Source organism: Anser anser (genome assembly GCF_964211835.1).
Source record: "Anser anser genome assembly, chromosome: 3".
In the NCBI taxonomy this organism is placed as follows: Eukaryota; Metazoa; Chordata; class Aves; order Anseriformes; family Anatidae; genus Anser; species Anser anser.
In genome coordinates, this window is record NC_139722.1 from 90,079,094 (window position 1) to 90,097,213 (window position 18,120).

The 18,120-nt window shown below is 38.5% G+C and overlaps 1 protein-coding gene across 2 annotated transcripts in view; it reads left to right on the top strand.

The window, feature by feature from the left end:
* The window catches only part of ZFAND3 (zinc finger AN1-type containing 3), a 135,347-nt gene that overhangs the window by 110,277 nt on the left and 6,950 nt on the right, over positions 1 to 18,120 (top strand). For both annotated transcript variants that reach the window (XM_083831971.1, XM_083831972.1), the window contains exon 6: positions 8,495 to 8,665. In XM_083831971.1, coding sequence (XP_083688097.1) covers positions 8,495 to 8,665 — 171 coding nt within the window. The remainder of the gene's footprint in view (positions 1 to 8,494; positions 8,666 to 18,120) is intronic.

Sequence of the window (18,120 nt, forward strand, 5' to 3'; positions counted from 1 at the left end):
GCAAGGGCCTCTGCTCCTGCCAACCTGAAGAACCGAGCTGTTTCTACCCCAGTGTGTTGCAGTTATTAAGCAGCACCTTGGTCTGATCTGTTCAGATCCGGAAGACGACTTTCTTATTGGTGGGCTTGAGCAAATGAGACATAGAGCTTTTATCATTTTTCATTTGGTATTTTATTGCACTCGAGGCTCGTTCAACCACTTCAGCATTAACTTTCTGGCCTGAAACATATTTAAAAGCACATGGACACTTAAATTTGCTAACTACTGATTGCAGTGAACATCAGAGAGCTTCAAGTACAAGTTTTCACTATTTTCTGTTTAGAAATTAATTTTCATGAGGACCTTAAAATTATATGGAAGTAGTTTTAGTCTCTTGGAATTACGCAAAGCATGAACAGGGGAAAGTACGTATCTTAATACAAAATGAGAATTTTTTCTTTTTTTTTTTTTGGTTGTTTTGCAACCAAAGTTGCTTCATTTTCCTATTCCAGTTCCAAATTATTATCCATAATGTAAACTTCAGGGAGTAACTAATGAGACCAATATCCTGAAGTCAAAGAAGGTTGAAAATGAGCTAGGTGTAAGACGCAAGACACGGCATCAGGGCATGTACTATTGCATCTTCGTATGTTTGTTGATCTGTTCTGCTTCCCTCTTTGTGGAGGTCTGGTCTTCAGGTTAGTTTAGATGCTCCCAAATATCCCCTTTCTAAACAGTAAGAGTTTCCCAGTAAAAGCCTGACTTCTGACATATTGGAGACAGCAATAAGGTGTGCAGAAACTGTATTCTGTGCCAGGACAGGTTGTGTTTTCCCCATGAAATTGCTAGGAAAAATAACAAAATACAAACTGCTTTTAATGTTTTATTTAAAATAACTGAATTGAAAACAAACTAGCAGGTAGATAAACTGTACTTTTCAGAACTCACACTTAATGCATTCGGTAAAGTACTTATCAAAATACGAGCGCTTTCAGGTATTTTTCTTAACATTAGTCAGACACAGTCCTTGGAATGATAGTCTCTCATCGCAAAATTTCTGTTGCTGTTGGCATCACCCAGGTTCTGCAGTTAATGACAAATAAGGTTTTTTTGAAAGATAAATATTGAAAATACATATTTTTTCACCGCTAGCAGGCAAGAATTCTTTACAATTCCTCTTCTGAATCGGTGTCTTAGCCTTGGAAAACCCTCATTATGCCAATGGGGGAAGGGTGCGCTCAGAAAAACTCGGTGTATGAGTGAAAAATAACAGAGCAAGTAGTTTCTATATAGAACGGGGTTTAGGCTATTAGTTTGAAGAATTACTTTCCTGAATACTGTGTACTGTTTGATTGATGAGGACATAGCTGGAGTATACTACTAGTATTTTGAAGCAGAGCAGCACTGCTTATTTATGCGCTCTTGAATTGACTAGCAAATCTGCAATATTTATAGCATTACCTATTCATGTTAATCCAATTTTAGAGAACTTCACAAAGCATAAGAGGGCTCTCAATTAAGTCAGCAAAAACAAAACAGCTTTCAAATTTCCCATTTTACCAGAGCCAGTGTAAGCTTATTTGTACGTTTGCACAAATGTATTCATATATGTAAATATGCATATTTGAATACTAGAAAGTAGGTTTCAGGTGCTCTGGAATGCCTGGGATGTTTGATTTGCCTTCATAACTTTTTCATCATGTATATTCCTGTGTTGTAGCTTTTTTTCTTCCTTTTTTAAGGTTCTGTTTTTCCAATTAGCTCTCTATACTTGTTCATTATTCCTTCATTTTATAATCCTGTTCTTATGATTCAGCGTCACCAGAATCTTTGTCCCTCTCCCAGCCCTAACCCTAAATTGCTAAAATACATTATCTAAAATGCATGAAATATAAACACTTTCTTCAAATGTTTACGCTCCCAGCAGGAGAGACGGGCAGCAATCAGCAGGCTGAGTGCTCAGCAGGACCGGCCAACCTCTTCTGCCTGCACAAACCGCTCTGATGTTGTGGGCTCTAGAAGTTTACAGACCTCGCTTTTTGACGTGACTCAGGGAATGACCCCCATCGGCCTAGGTCTTTAAATAAGCAAGATCCTTCCTCCACTCAGCAGCAGTATGGGTGGCCAGTGCCTTACAAACTGTTCCAATGACTTGAAATATGCACTATGCTAATCCATCAAAGGAACTGGACAGTGCAGGTGCCCGAGTCCATTCAAATATTGTACTTGTTTGAACTAATTGGGTGTATAAGTAAAAACGCTTAAGAAATAAATTAACATTTTCCATTAACTGAAGCCATACTGACATCAGAGAGTGTATAGGGAAGGGAGTAAGGCAAGAATTTAACCATGAGGCAGATGAAGTACAGGAGCCTAAATATGAGATGAAAACTAATTCACTTCTTGCTTAATTTAGCAATTATGAAATTTCTTGACAAGAAAGAATAATATGCATTTTCTCACTCTAATTATAACTTGCATAAAATGCATGCAGTATCCTATGTAGTTCACTGTCATGCAATTTCAACTTGCGTTTTGTTCATCTAAGTTACCAGATTAGTCTCTTCCGTTTCATTAGAGATGGCAGTTAATAGCCTCATTAAGTTACCCTGCAGTTACAGCATGCTTCCTTTTGACTGATGGTAGTACCAACAACACAGGCTTAGAGGAAAAAAACGTAAGAGAGCTAAGAAGGAATTAGTGCATATATTTATATATTAGTGCAATATATATATATATATATTCATCTTCCCATCCAGAAATTACATAATTACAGGATAACTGAGAGTGGAAGGGGCCTATGGAGATCATGTAGTCCTCGCTGAGAGCGGGGTCACCTACAGCAAGCTAGGCACCATGTCTAGTCAGACTTTGATCACCTCTGAGGATGGAGCATCCACAACCCCTCTGGGCAACCTGTCCCGGTACTGGATCCTCCCCTACAGTTTAAAAAATAAAAATAAAATGCTTTATGTGTAAATGGATAGTTACTAAAATCAATGTTTTGGCAGAGGGAGGGGGGAAGGCGTGTTTTGCTAGCAGAGTCAGAAGAACATCAGTGGTGTTTCAGATGTGGAATGTCTTACAGTAACTCTTTCCATTGTGTATCTCAAGGAGCAAAGTTTGAAGTTGTTGGTTTCATTGCTGTAGGGTGGTTGGTTGGTTTTGCTCATTAGGGCCGTAGGAAACAACTGGTGTTGACTGGTTTTGTTAATTAGCATGGAAATCATAATTTCTGTAAAGCAGCTTTTTGGGGTTATTTATAGTCTTCAGGGTGATTTCACTGGGAGCCTCCTGAGGCAAAGAAGGGAGGGGCTGATAGGATTTGACTTCCGTAGGGGGTATCCTATAGCTCCACCTTGTGATGGGACAGTGAGCTTTACAGCATCATAACTGCTTTTAAACTCTACATGGGGGGAAAAAATGAGTGAAATGGGGATGCTAACGGCACTGCAGCAATGGTAGAAAGAGGTTGTGTGGTTAAACGTTCCTGAAGGGTCTATGTAAGTATTTGAGGCATCTGTCTGCAGTGTTTTAAGGAAAGCTGAGGTGAATTCACACAACAAATTCCTTGTGAGTGCTTCGACAGAGGTGTATGCTTCGGTTTGTGACACAGCTCCGACATGCAGTCTTGATTGCACAAGGGAACAAGATGCTCATCTTGATGTAAATACCAGAGTTTCAAAATAAGTGTTTTCACAGCATGAAACAGCAACGGGGAGGAATTGTTGGGGTCATCGCTGGCAAACTCTGCTCATAAGATGTTAATCTTGAATTTCTCTCTCTCTTCATTAATAGTCAACAAGCAAATGTGTTTTGGAGTAACTTAATTTTAGGTTCATTTGAAGTAGAGGAGATGATTTTAAATAATGATTCTGGTAAATGTAATAGGAAAGATTTGTAAAGATGCAGTTTCCTCTAGATGAAATTTCTAATGCATAGTCAACATGCCGGGGAATTAAATAATCCCTCATCTAAAAATGGAATAATGAAGAAGAAAAGAGGGAGGAGGGGGCAAGAAACTGGAGACAAGACATTGCTCCAACTCAAGTTAATCCCTGTTACGTGGTTATTGGCTGTGACTGTGTGAGGTTCTTCATGGACAGAGGTTTTAACAGCTCAAGCTCCTTTCAAAATGGTTTCAGAGTAGATGGCAGTGATGTTGGAGGGTTCATTAATTATTGCTGTTACTGGTGTTTGGACAGGCAGTTGAGATCATAAATGCCAGTCTGTCAGTGTGACGGGTTCTTTATGAAAAGAAGAAAACGTGATTGAGTGCCTCAAAAGCTGTCATCAAACCAGAGATGAAACAGATTCATTTCATTCTTGAAGCAAGCAGCAACAGAGGAGGGCTTCTTTTTCCCTTACTAGTCTCCCATCTCTTTCTTCCTGCCTGTTACCTTTTCTCAGCACACGTCTCTGCTGGGCTTACAGCTCCCCACCTCTTCCCCAAATGCCATGAAAGAGCCACTGATTGTTAGCGAAGCCAGGGGTATGCAGCCCACACGCTCCACCTTGACAGGAGATTGAGAGAGACTGGGATTCAGCTCTGACAGTCGTAACACAATTTATTTGGAAGATTTTGAGGGGAACATGAATAATGAAGACAAGAACAGTGACAGTGAGGAGCAAATGTGAGCTTCTGTCCAAGGCACAACACAATTTCTAAGAACAGTACTCGTCGTTTCTAGTCAAGCCTCCAGTTTAAATCTTGCTCAGATAAATTCGTTCTCATATTTCAAATGGGAGCTTGATAAAAAATGCCATAATGAGATGTATCTGCATCCTCAGACATAGATGAGAATAATCCTTATTTCTTGACTCCAAAATTAAAGTTGCAATGGGGAAGTGACGATGGCAGAATTACTGTAGCTGAGAAATTTCTTTGTGAAATTTCTTACATCTATTGTTGTTTTTCTTCAGAAAAAATGTTACAGTTTTGACAACTGCAGGTAAAAGGAAAGCATCCCTTTTTTATCTCAGAGGATTTGTTGGTTTAGGTATAAGCCTAAAATGCAAGTTGAGCGTGGAAAATGTTTCTTAAAAGCAGAGGAAGAGGTAATTCTCGTTGCACGAATCATCCTTCTAAGGAAAACTGTTACTGACTGAAAGAATCCTTAGCCATTTTTGATTGCTTAATAGTTTATACTGAGAGTCTACCCTTAACTCTTGTTGCAGCACTTTATTCTGTTCCTATTTTTTTTCTGCAATCCAGGTAGTAAAGCTGGGAATGATAATTGCCATTTTCTATCAGCTCTCTGAAATCTCGTCTTGCAAGATTGCAGGTGCTGGAAGCTGTATTTTGCATCCAGCATTGTTTGCGTCAGTATTGTGAAAGGCAACGTGATGTGTAAGAAAAAGCACACCAAAAGTTCTGATTTCTGCTCTGTGCTTTCTCTTTGTTCCTTGTACCTACCCATAAGAAGATGTAAGCACATGTATTGGTTGGTCCATTTTGCAGTATTAGCATGTGCGTTGAGGGTGTTGTGCAGTCGGTAGTGGGACTGCTGGAGCTGTCCCTGAGAGTTAGGCTCAGTTAGCTCAGTGTTAGCTCAGATACACATTTAAAAATCAGATATGTAATCTTTCATTTCTATCATATTAGTCAACTTATGTTAATATTCAATTAGTCATTACCAATTAACAGGAAATGTATAATTGAATATTGTAATTAAAGGGCTACTAGCCTGACTTGAGGTAGCTATTTTTCTCATTAAGGCACATGACTTCATTAACTGATTAGACACTGGTTGGCTCACATGCATGAATTCCATATTTGGACTTATAACAAGCACAAGACCGTGTTTTCCATAGGCTCAATGTAGAATGCAAAATTCGCTTTTGAGAAGTACCAGATCGGCGTGTGCTTCCAAAAGGAAAGAAGTGTGGGAAGCAGCTATTTCAAAATAGCATCGTATCTGTTTCTCTGAGTAATGAATAAACTACGAACTGTGTAGCTCCCCACCTTTGACAATGAGGTGGGCTGTGGCAGAGTTTTCCTGAACCCTGCCTCAGCTCAGTGACAGTGGATGAGTTGTGTATTGAAAGGTGCACCCTGCTACATTCATGGCTAGCCCACTTCTCTAAGCACTCGGAAAAATAGTTTATATACGATAGGATGGCTGCCTCGGAGTGTGAGTCGGGATCTCTGCAGTCTATTCAGAGGAACTCTCTCTTAAATCATCTTCTGCAGAGATTTAATTAAAGACAGGACTAGTTGTTCCATAAATGTGTTAATTCATTAGGCGCTACTTTTCATTGTCAGCGTTCCTGCACAGCCAGGCATGCAGAGGTGGAATAAGTTACGTACGGAATGTTAGTTTAGCCCACATAGATGTATTTTGTAAGGTGTAAGTTGTAATCTATGACAGTGATCAAAAAGAAGGCTATATTGAGACATACATCAGATAGAATTATTGCAGCTTAATAAAAACTTATCACCTGTGTACAGTGCAGAAAGCTGCTCACTTTTCTGTGAAATGTGAGATGCGGGGAGTTTGTACGTATTGAAAAACCAGGCACATTTTCAGCATGTCTTAGCAGTATGACAGAAAGAAAGAAGACCCAAGTGAGGCAAGTTGCATATTTATAATGGCTGTAACATTGGATTCCAACCACTGTAAAAATGTTTGAGACGAGATCTGAAACACAGGAAAGAAAAGTGAGTTAGTTTCTATTGCATGTGAGGAACCAGGGAAAGTTAATGGAGCATCACCTGGAGAGGGAGAGGCTAGCAGGTGTTCCTGGTCCAGCTGCAGTAGATATTTGGTTTGGGAGAAGTGCGTAAGCAGTGGACCAGATAAAATCATTGAAATAACAAGGATATGGGCGGTGTTTTAGCCACAGCAGTTATTTCTGCAGAGTGATACCTGGAAAATTACTGTCTTTCTCAGCTCCTGCATCGGAACTTACTTTACAGGAGGTATTCAAGTTAGCCTTAAGTAAAATGCTTCAAATTCTGAAAAATGTTCGTGGATAAGCCAGGACAGCTAACACAAAGTAGACATCTCTTCCGTAAGCACAGGACACCATACAACAGAAATTTAAAATAAAGGCAAAAACAAGTTTGATAGGGTAAAGCCCTCCCAGAAAAATACAGTTACCGTTTTACCTGTAGATTAATTTCCTTTAAAAATGGGTTTAAATGAACTAATGTTTTTTTTCCTTGATCACCATCCTGCAGTAGAATGCTGACCCACTGCAGTAATGGCTTTCAGCAGTTGCTCTCCTTGCAACACTACTACGAACAATGTAACTTTTTAGTGCAGTTGGGGTTAAAATTATTCTCAGTTTCTATTAAAAAAGGAAATACAGGTTTGAGTCAGCTCTGCACAGTCTTGGGAGGGGAAGTGTCTGTCTGACCTGACCTGACTCAGACTGCAGAGCAGCAGATCTGCTGAAATCCACTGCCTCCGATATGCCACAAAAATAAGGTCTGGGCATTGCAGGTTCCAGCCAGTACTGCACATTTCCTTCAGGACTCTAGAGCCCCAGCCAAAGCACTCTACGTTGTTTAAAAATATATATATATACATACATATATATATAAAAGAAAAAAGCAACACTATGTTGCCTGAAGTAGTAATCACATTCCTGAACTTTAACTTCTTAAGGAAACATATTTTAAAAGGGTCTTTCTTAGGTTAAAGGCTAAATTTGAGAGTGGTAGCAACTTACCTTGAACTCTTCGCTAGCACCTGTGTGGCAACTCTGACCCACAACAAAATACCAACAGGGATCACTGATTTGCTTGTTTTTAACTAAAGCAGCACCTCTTGATTTGTATCTTCTGAGAGAAGGATGTTTTCCACAAACTATTTTCTTACAAGCAGAAATTTATATAGATCAAGTTATTAATGCAAATGGTATTCTGACTAATTCTTTTAAAATGGCTGGCACTTTGGATTTAGAGCATGCATGTACAGGTTGGTCTTCGTTTGTATTGTTGGTGTATACTAATTTACATTTAAATTGTTATCCATGTGGAAAGAGGGGAAAGCACGGTATGGTGCTTTCGTGTAAAGCCTTCAGTCATAAGAGAGACAGTTTACATGCTGTGCCTTAAAAATCTTCCTTCTGCCCAGGGAGGAAATAGGTCGAATCTGCTTTTGATTATTTTTCATCAGAAGCCTAGTTCAGTTTGTTTGTGGAGGGAGAACGAAGGCACATAGGAGAAACTAAATGAGATGACAAATGAAGCCTGCAATTGTTTAGGATGGTTGGTACTCTACATGCATCTCTATGCAACCTAGCCATGGCTGGAAGGAAGTTAATCAGTTCACTTTCTATTCAGTATTGTCAACAAGGAGAGGTTCTCACAGGGAACAAAAATAATTTGTCCCTTACTTGATGCTCATGGTGATTGTTCAGAAAATGTATGCATGCGATAGAATGGGAAGTATCAAGCTGCTTGGTGGTGACCCCAGCTGAAAGCAATATACCTTCAATCTGCCCGAAGGGATGCCTCAGCGAGGAAGTTCTAATGTTTTTCCTAAAATATTTGTGAATACAACAGATTCACAGTCGGAGAGTGAGGCTTCTCCTGTGAAACGGCCACGGCTACTGGATGACAGTAATGACAGGCCTGAAGAAACCAGTCGATCCAAACAGAAGAGTAGACGTCGATGCTTCCAGTGCCAAACAAAACTGGAGCTAGTACAGCAGGAACTGGGATCATGTCGCTGTGGTGAGTACTCTGGCTTTCTACCACAGCGGTGCTCGAATCTGTATTAGAGGTGGAAATACAGGGAACCCTTGCATTTTACATCTTTCAAAGGTATCTTAAATAGAAGCTATAACTTCCGCTGGTGGCAAAAGTTATAATTAGTTCCTGTCTGTCTAATTTCCCCTTTAAAATTTTAGCCCTGCTGTACTGTCTTGTCTCAAGAGATCTTAGATATTAATGAATTAAGCTTCAGAAGTCCCTGTAAGGCAGGAGAGTGCCATGCTCACTTGACAGAAGAAACACAAAGCGCATCAGTGGATATGCAAAGATGACAGGTTTCTTACAGAGCTTAAAGAAACATAGGTCAGCACCTACATTATGCATTTTATAATTACATTGGTATTAAGAAGTTGAAACAAAAAAAAAAACTTCTAATTGAAAATGTTTTCCTTCTTATGATCAGCTAAAGAGATGGGGGGGAAGCATTGTTGTTCGTGATACACTTAATATCATTCAACCTGATTTTTCCATAGTTGATGATGATGTTCAGCTAACTGAACTGAGAGTGATAATCTCATGCTGGTAGCTAACGTGGGGTTTCATATTAGATACAAATAATTTTTCTGGAACAGTAAATGTGACTAGATTCTAGAGGAGATGCTCTCTCCTTTATGCAACAGTTGTGCCCATACCTGGTTTATAATGTGCTCATCGGAGCTAGTGATAATGCACGTGGTAGTTTTACCTGCTAATTATTTTTTTTCATATAGTCATGTATTGAAAGCTTACACTTGCACTTCCTGACCATGTTTGTATTGATACATTTGGAGAAGTTTCAGTTGCTTTATCACGTCTCAGCAAGGGGGATAATTGCCAAAGGATTTGCATAGGCAGGTGCAATTCACATTGCGTCTGTGCTATGTACAATATTGTATTAAAATGTTTACTGAGTAGAAGGCAAGTCCATCTGAGCAGCAGTGGGAAAAGAAAGGATTGGCTAAGCTGGTTACAAAGACTGAGATAATGAATTCTCTATTGAATAAGTAACATCAAGTGAAATGATAGAAAGCTGAAAAAAATCCATGTCATCCTTTGTTCTTTTCTTCAATATCTGTCTGTCCGTAACCATTAGAGATAACTGCTGTATGCTCTTTTGGACATGAGACAGGCTTCATTTCAAACACTGGAGCACTGCCATAGAACTAACACACACTATCTGTGAAGCCACCAAACATGAAACCAATGACTGTAATACTGAAATGCTTATTATGGAAATCATGTCTGGATACTTTGAAGTATCCAGTAAGAAATATATATATATATATGTATGTATAACTATATATATATGTATGTATGTATAACTGTAGAAATTCAGTACTATCAATGACAGTTTGGTTTGGCTCTTTCTGCTCAGACTTACGGCAGCAGTTTCTGCTCTTCATCTGCTTATGTCACACATCAAATGAATGAGGGTGCCTGCAAGTACCTTACTGACATAGACAGAAAAATCTACCCTAATATTGGGAGTAAGAGAGCCTTACAAGTTTGGGGAGAACTGAAGAGAAAACGACTTACGTTATTGTATATGTTACATCATTAATCTTTCCTTCATTCTAAAAAATGAGAGCTATGCAAGAGCAATGAAGTTGAAAGCAACTTTTAGAAGTCCTTCCATTGATTAATAATGTTTTTAAACTTTATTAAATAAGACCCTTTTGTCTTGTCAAACAGGGCACAACCTGTTTAAAACAGAGCAGAGAGGGGGCTCATTTTTTACACCTAAGACTTCATGCCTGATCCTGAGATATTTGGGAAACTGCTGTGTTGAGTCTACTGTTTCTTGTAAGACCTGTCCAGAGAGAGGTGGTGCTGTTGAACCCGTTCCCTTGACACTACAGGGAATTTTATGCAGATTTGACAGTGCCGCAGGGCTTTGCCTCGAAGAAAAACAATTTACTACTGAGTAGGGAGTTTCAGTAAGGCTTCTTTAATATCAAACTCAACATTTTTCAGCTGTAGAAAGGATTGTTTATTTTCGTGCACGCATACACACATACTTGCAAGAACTCTTTTCATTCTGCTTCCACTCTGTACAAGTTATTAACTGCTGACAAGAAATTCACATCTCATAAATAATGCTTAAGAACCATTGCTATATAAATTGAATGTGTTATGAATTGTGATGGGCCTTTTTGTAGCGTTCTGTGCCTAGAGCAGGAAGAACAGAGGATGTCATTTTCATTAATTTCTAATGAGGTGCCAATTAAAGGCAAGGAAGGAACTCAGAAGGGAAGAGTCACAGAGCTCCCCTGAATCCTGTGCCCTGGGGCTGTCAAATGAGCATGCTGCCAAGCCTTCTCTGAAAGTTCCAGTAAATTACAAACTCATCTAGAGCACACACAGACAAATTCAGCTTCCTTTTGATCTTCAAAAGAGCAATTTGTAAGACGAGTTCTGAGCCTTTTCACACAGCGAACTGGGAGAAGTGATAGGAATTGTTAATTGCTGATGCACTTTGCAAGCTTCAGTGAGAAAGAAATTTTAAAATGAGTTCTCATTTTGTGCCTCTCTGACTGGGTAACCTTTAAATCAACACTACTAGAACAAAACCAGTTTCATCTGAAACGTTTCTAGAAGACAATTACACCAGGCATGTTTTCCAGACAGCGAGATTCTCTAGTTTGAGTTGGACCTCTCAATAGCTTCGTGTCTTACGATTTATAATGCCTATATTGAAATAATGTATTTATTTAATACTAGCTGTAGCAGGCAATTGGCTTGCATCAAGGAATTACAAGGGTCATGTTCTTAAAGTTGCATTCTATTATTGCATTTCCATTGGAAGTGTAAGTCGTTTGAAATCGATCAGCTAATCCTTGATCTCAAAATTAAGTCATCAGTTCAGCGATGTGATAAGCAGGTGGACATCACAAACTCGGTTTAAAACTAGGAGCAGTGAATTTGGCAGTAAAAGTAGCTATATAACACGTTTCTGGAAATGTAATTTGGACAAGGCAGGTTTTTACACTATATATTTATGGGCCTTATCTTAATTATCTGACTAGATAAATATCGCTACTAAATAGAGTTGTATACATTTTTTTAAAGATTCTGAGTTGTAAATTTCTAAGCCATGGAAGTTATTTACACAGAAAACACTGCTTAATTTTATGGCAGAGGCTTAGTACTGTACGGCAAAAAATAGTTCTGGTATCACTTGTTTTTTAAAGGCAAAACACAGAAGTCCTTAGTGGTCTTTAGTAGTGTTGGAATTACGCGAGGCATACAAGGATGTTCTAGGAGCTCATTAAAGGAATTTCACGTCTGTCGTGTTAGATCCAGTTCAAGTCAGCAATTAAAGAGAGATGAATACAGTGTGCTGGTTCACAGTTCTGCAGTTTGGTATAGAATGATTTGCTATTTATAGGCCACATCCTAATAGACATGTCTGTAGCTCAGGCTCCACATATGCAGAGCTGGGTTTAGTTGTATCCTCTTGCAGTCAATGGAGTGGCCAAGATACTGTGCCCTGGAATCTAACTGTATCTATATTCTGGTAGCAGTGCCTTGGAGAGATGTTGCTGATCTGGTTGTGTGCTTCTCTGATAGGAATCTATTTTTCTGTGTTTTTTTTTCTGCCTGTTTTAGGCTTTGCAGTATACGACGTGCTGGGCTTGTCAGAGATGGCATTGAATGTGACTTTAATGCAAACTGGATAAATTCCTTATTAAAGTTTTATTAGAAGTTGGTGAACTGCTTCATCAAGACATGATCAAAGTGGATAAGATTGCCTTGCTAAAATGGTTTCTAGTTCTAACGTGTTTAATAGCAAGGTGATTGCCACAGCTTAGCAACACAGAAAATCAAAAGATTGCTTGAATAGTTTATAACTCAATTTGTACCAGACTAATTTGTGGTTTGTTTTCCTTAAAGTCGTTGCATGCAAACACTGACAATTGTGCATTCTTTTCTGAGAGGGAACAGAAGGAGAGGAAAATAAAGACAAGAGGCCATAGTAGCACAAGGTGTACATGTTGCATAGTGCAGATGGCTAGAATGACAAATTCATTCATACAGAAAAAAACGAAAGAGAGAAAAGAGAAGCTAAAAATTCATGTCAGGTCTTTGCATTAATGTCTACACAGGTATCAATGCACCATGTCCCTTTGTATGTGAACAGTGATCACGAGGGAAGCTACTCATAGGAACAAAATTACAAACTTGATAAGTCATTTGAAGAAAGTAGCTCAAAGGAAAGCTGACCTTAAGGTGATGAGGGACTAAACCTGTTGGGAACACACTTACCTTGCACAAGAGAAAAACTAAAACCAAACCAGCATTGTGTCTGTTACAAAACATCTTACGTCCTAAGCCATCTCCTGACTTAAGTCTGATGGGGTTCTACAGATAATTTGCCACTTGCCAACATTTGAAATATATATGTATGTTTTGTTAACAATGCAAAGAACTTAAATTGCATTTACTCATTAATGTTTTCAAAGGAGATTGACCACCACAAGAAAACATCATAAATGTTAAAATCTGTAACCATAGAAGGGAAAGAAACAATGTTTTATTTTGTTTTTGTTGTCTGTTTGTTCATTGTAAATATTTGGCAAACATTTTCTTACCTATTTCAAAAGCTTGTCTCATGTTATATACATATATACCTATAGGTGTATACATACATGTACACATTAGCCTAGTTAATAGGTATAAAAAAGAGAGTTCTGGTTCGTTAATATGCTTATTTTTCCACATCCTTATTTGTATTTCATTTCTGTATAAATGTACAGCAGCCTGGTAGGCTTCTTTTTCTTGCCACTGTTTAGAAGTGTTACTTCACTTCTGTTTGCTCAGCAGAGGGGTAAGAGGGAGATAGGAACAGACAGGCTCCTATCAAGCACTGAGCATTTCTGTTAGCCATCAGAAACAAAACGCATTTGTGCAGAAGAGACTTTACCATTTTAACAGATAGTGTGGCAGTGAGTCTCACTGTGATTCAGTAACAAAACAGGTGGAAGAAAAACAGCTGCAGATTCTTAACTTGTATAACAGAGCTGCTTGTTCATAAACACAGGAGATGAGGCACTTGTTTGGATTGTGCCAGAATAAATTTGGAATGATTTGATTTACTCAGTTAATTTAGAAATTATCTTCAAAAGGACAGGAAGAAAGAAACAAACTTGAATAGATAAGCAAAAAGAAAAAAAATGCTCTGACAACTGCTTGATCTCTGTACAAAATAGTCCAACATGTATTGAAAATAATGTTTCTCTTAAAACCGACTAAAATACTAAATTATGGTTCCATTTCTCTGGAACCTTTTTGTATGCAGAAGAATTTGTAATGGTACTGGTAAATTCACTTTCCAGATGGGTAAGGTTTATCTGGTACAAGCCAAAATGTCTTCAGGACATGATTATGTATTGCTATAACAGATGTATAGTACTTCCATGGATTAAAATTAAATACACGCATTGCTTCTGGAGGTTTAGTCAGCCTGCTCATTAATAAGTACTAAAGGAAAAATAAATCTTATTAGTAACTGGTGACATACTATAATTCTGCCTTTGCTGACAAGCCTTGCTGCTGTGACTTTAGATGTGCCATATTCAGCTGACTTATGTTGGCCGGGCACCTCAGTGGTTTGCTCCCAGAATAGTACTTTTGCTTCAGCCACTCCGGTAATGCCTACCATCTTAGCATACATTGCTGCAAGCATTTTAAAAGAGTTTGAATTCAAACTCAAAGGTATTTTTTCTTTTGTTTTATTTTATGAAGATGGTAATTGAAATGATGGGGAATGGGAGCTGTTAACTAGTATTGGTCTCTCTCAGTAACGTGTTCTGAAATGAAACAGTGAAAAGCAGGTAACTTACTGGTGTGTCATGGGTCCTAAAGATGGGACTCAGAAAAATGCTGTAGTGTCTTTGTTTCAGAAAAGCTGTCTGCAGATTTAGAAGTGCAAAGGGAGTTCATGGTCTGCTTGTAGTTAGGAATCAAAAGATCCCATTTGAAAAGGTTCTGGTATATTCCCCCTGCTTGTTCAGCTAGTGGGGGTTGTGTTGCAGCAGGTACTGATCTTGATTTCTTCCACTGTGCTACCTAAAGATCTGCAACAGGCAACTTCTTTGATTTAGTAACACATTATCGAACCTGCTGGTTACATCTTCCTACAGTCCCGATCAATAAATGTAATTGAAATGGGTCAGTTGATCTCTTAAGTCTTCCTTATATAAAACAAGTTAGCAGGTTCCTTGTTTAAAAAAAAAAAAATTTTTTTTAAAAAAAGTTTTATTTTGATGCTACTGATGTAGTAAGTCCTTCAGCATATAACTTCAGGGAGTTTTTGCAGAGATAGTACAAATGTGAGGAAAAAAATAAGCGTTCTGTTAATGTGCCATGTTAGGTCTCTGCTGTCAGTACCCATACTGCAGTGAGAAAAGAAAAGAAGCGTATGCATAAAGTAAAAGATGATACGTTTTTTTAATTGTCTTTTATACCCAAGAGATACGTGGCCTAGTGAACTTGAACATAAAAATCTAGCTGAGACTACCTTATTTCTAATTCAGTCTTTTTCAGTAGCTTTAGGGAAGTAATTGGCTCAGTCTCTAGTTGTTTTTTTCTTATCAGAAAAAAATGAAGATAAAAGCCACTTACCTGCCAGATGTTAAGGGAATCGGTTTTTGAAGGTTAAAATGCTTTACCTTTTCTAAACAAAGCTCTTCCTTTACACTGGTGTTGTTTATCCAGCGTCTCACAGGCAGGTGTAGCTGCACCAGGACCGTGCACTTAGAAAGCTGCTGGAGGTTGGCAGGAGTCCGCAGCAGCCTCTTCTCAGAAGGAAGGAGATGGCCTAGAAAGCATCTCCCTGAAAGTGAATCAAACGTGCTCTGTCTGTGTGCTAACAATAGCTACACGCTTAACATGAAATGAAAAGGTTCACCTATGGAGGTGCTCGCAGCCATTAAATGTTCCTGACTTTTTGAAGTCATGGCCAAGTATGTGAAGAAATGGGGCACGGGGCATCCTGCCATATTCTGAACAAGCAGGAGGGCAGGGATTGTTGTGTAAGCCTTTTCAAAAAAAACCAAAAATAATAAGAGAGGCAGGGTGATGGAAATGTGCATCGTTAAGTCTTTATATTCCTTTATGGTATAAATACATCTTCTGAATGGAGCCCTGTTTTTCTCTGAGAGGAATTACTCGTGATACAGATTGCAGGAGGGTACAGGAATAAAGACTTAGATGGAGCAGAAGGGGTAATCTAAGAGACACTGGAAGTAAGGTGTAAGTAGGGGATAAAGACCTAAAATAAATTTAATCTAGGTTTAAAAAAAAAAAAAATAGAACTGCTTCTCTCCAGTGATTTGGCCAATAAGTGGAGCTGTCAGCCTGTGGATCAATATGGTGCAACCTCTAGAAAGCTATTACAACCCAAGGCATAAATAATATAATTCAGGAAGTACACTGAAAGTCAAACCCAGTACCGTATTCAGCATGTGATGGTTTGAAGTCAAAATGCATGAAGGATCGGGGAGAAGTGTTAGAATTAATGCAACACGTACAGTATGTTAGTATAGAGCCTTTCATTATTTAATCCAGTTCTTTATTAGAAGCTGTATCTTTCTGGCAGTTTCATTGGTCCAAACAAAATGATACACATACATTATTAAATCACTCAGTATTGTTTTCTATTTTAATTAAATTACTGGATACACTTTGGCTCTTAATTAAATCCTTAGCTTCTGGGATGAGCATATTAGCTCCAGTGGGCTTGGTGTACAGAGACTTCTAGAAGTATTAATACCAATCTATCTCTTTTGAAAAAGTCCAACCCTATACACAAGGCCCTGTTACGATGTCAGGATAGCTCTAGCATCCACCTGCCCTTTTTCAAGAGACACTTTTTTCTTTTTTTTTCTTTTTTTCTTAAGATTTCACATTACTCTCAAATTTGTGTTCTGCCTAGGAAACAGATACTTGCATATGCTTGTATAGCCTATGGAAATAATATTATATGAGTACTACCATTTGCAATAGCATTACCTCTTTATATCTCAGTTTTATTGGGTGTCTAGTCTTGGACACTGAGATGCCTTTTTGGCACAACTCTGCCTTCCTACTGCGTATCTCCCAACCTCCATGCTGTTCTTTGGGTTCATTCTCCCACATCCTACAGGATGTAACCTTGTGAACCTGGGAACGATAGGCAAGGTGTGGTGTTGCTTCAATATGTTCCTGGGCACACAAACTTGGCAGTCAGTGTTCCTTTTATGAATATAGTGGTGATATTAAGTCCTCCAGAATGTATTATTTTCAAGATCATGTGATTATTCAAAAAAGGAAATTCTTTACACCTACATAACATCTAACTTTTTAATGTTGTACAAAACTCTCCCCCGCTCCCTTAAGTTATTTGTGCAGTGGTGTTACCTGTCTGGTATTGCTGATGGGGGCAAAACGTATGATTTGAAAATTGTCTTGTTAAATTAAACCGGTTTTTAGCTTCAGTGCTTTAACAACTGCATAAGTCTCTTGAAGAATAATAACTTGTATCAAGTTGAAAAAGAAAGATAGATTTCCCTCCCACCCTTTTTAAAATAGCTTTTTTGCTGGTATCACTTCCAACAAATTAAGCTATCCTTCCAGTTGGAAGGGATGGGGGAGATGCATAAACATTGTTTCGGGGATAATTACACTCTTTGGGGAAATGATGTCCAATTACCGTGAGCAGTGCTGCAGCAGCATGTATCACTGCATGAGCTAATCTTCTCTGTTGGTTAATCTGTGTGATTTTGCTGTTTTGTCTAATGTCCCGTAGATATGTTTACCTTTTAAAGATACGTTAGAATCTGTTCTTGCACTTTGTGTGGTACACAGACTTTATGTAGAAACCTGCATATAGGCTCACATGTGCCGAATTAGATGATACATCTTTAGCAGAGAATTTTTGCGGCACCCTCATCTCTTAAGGCTACAAGGTGCTTTTAAGTTCTGTTCGAAACTCTGTTGATTGGAATTTCAAATCAGCAAGAAAGGTAAAATTTCTTATGAAGCACATGAAGAAGTCAAAGCATACAGTGTACAATTCTGTACAGGAGTAAGTCTTTGCAATTATTGAGGCTACTTTTGAAGAATCTCTGTGTAGATCTACACAAGTTGTTTATTAAATAAAATTTGGAAATGGCCTAAGCTGCAAATTCTGGCGGTTTTGAGAGTTTGACGGGGGAATGAAAATTATAAATGCTGCCAGCATGCAGGTAAGGTGGTTTTAAAGTTTTAGTAGCTCTAGGGTTGTGTGGTAGTATTGACCTTCTTTTCCTTTACCTGCCAATGGGAGCTTCTTCGAACAAATTGGAAGGGGGGTTGGTATGGTATATAAGAGAGTCAGTGGATGCAGTGAAAGTAAATGTCTAGCTTGAACAATTAAGAAGATTGATAGTTGGTGGTAATCAGAGACTTCATCTTTT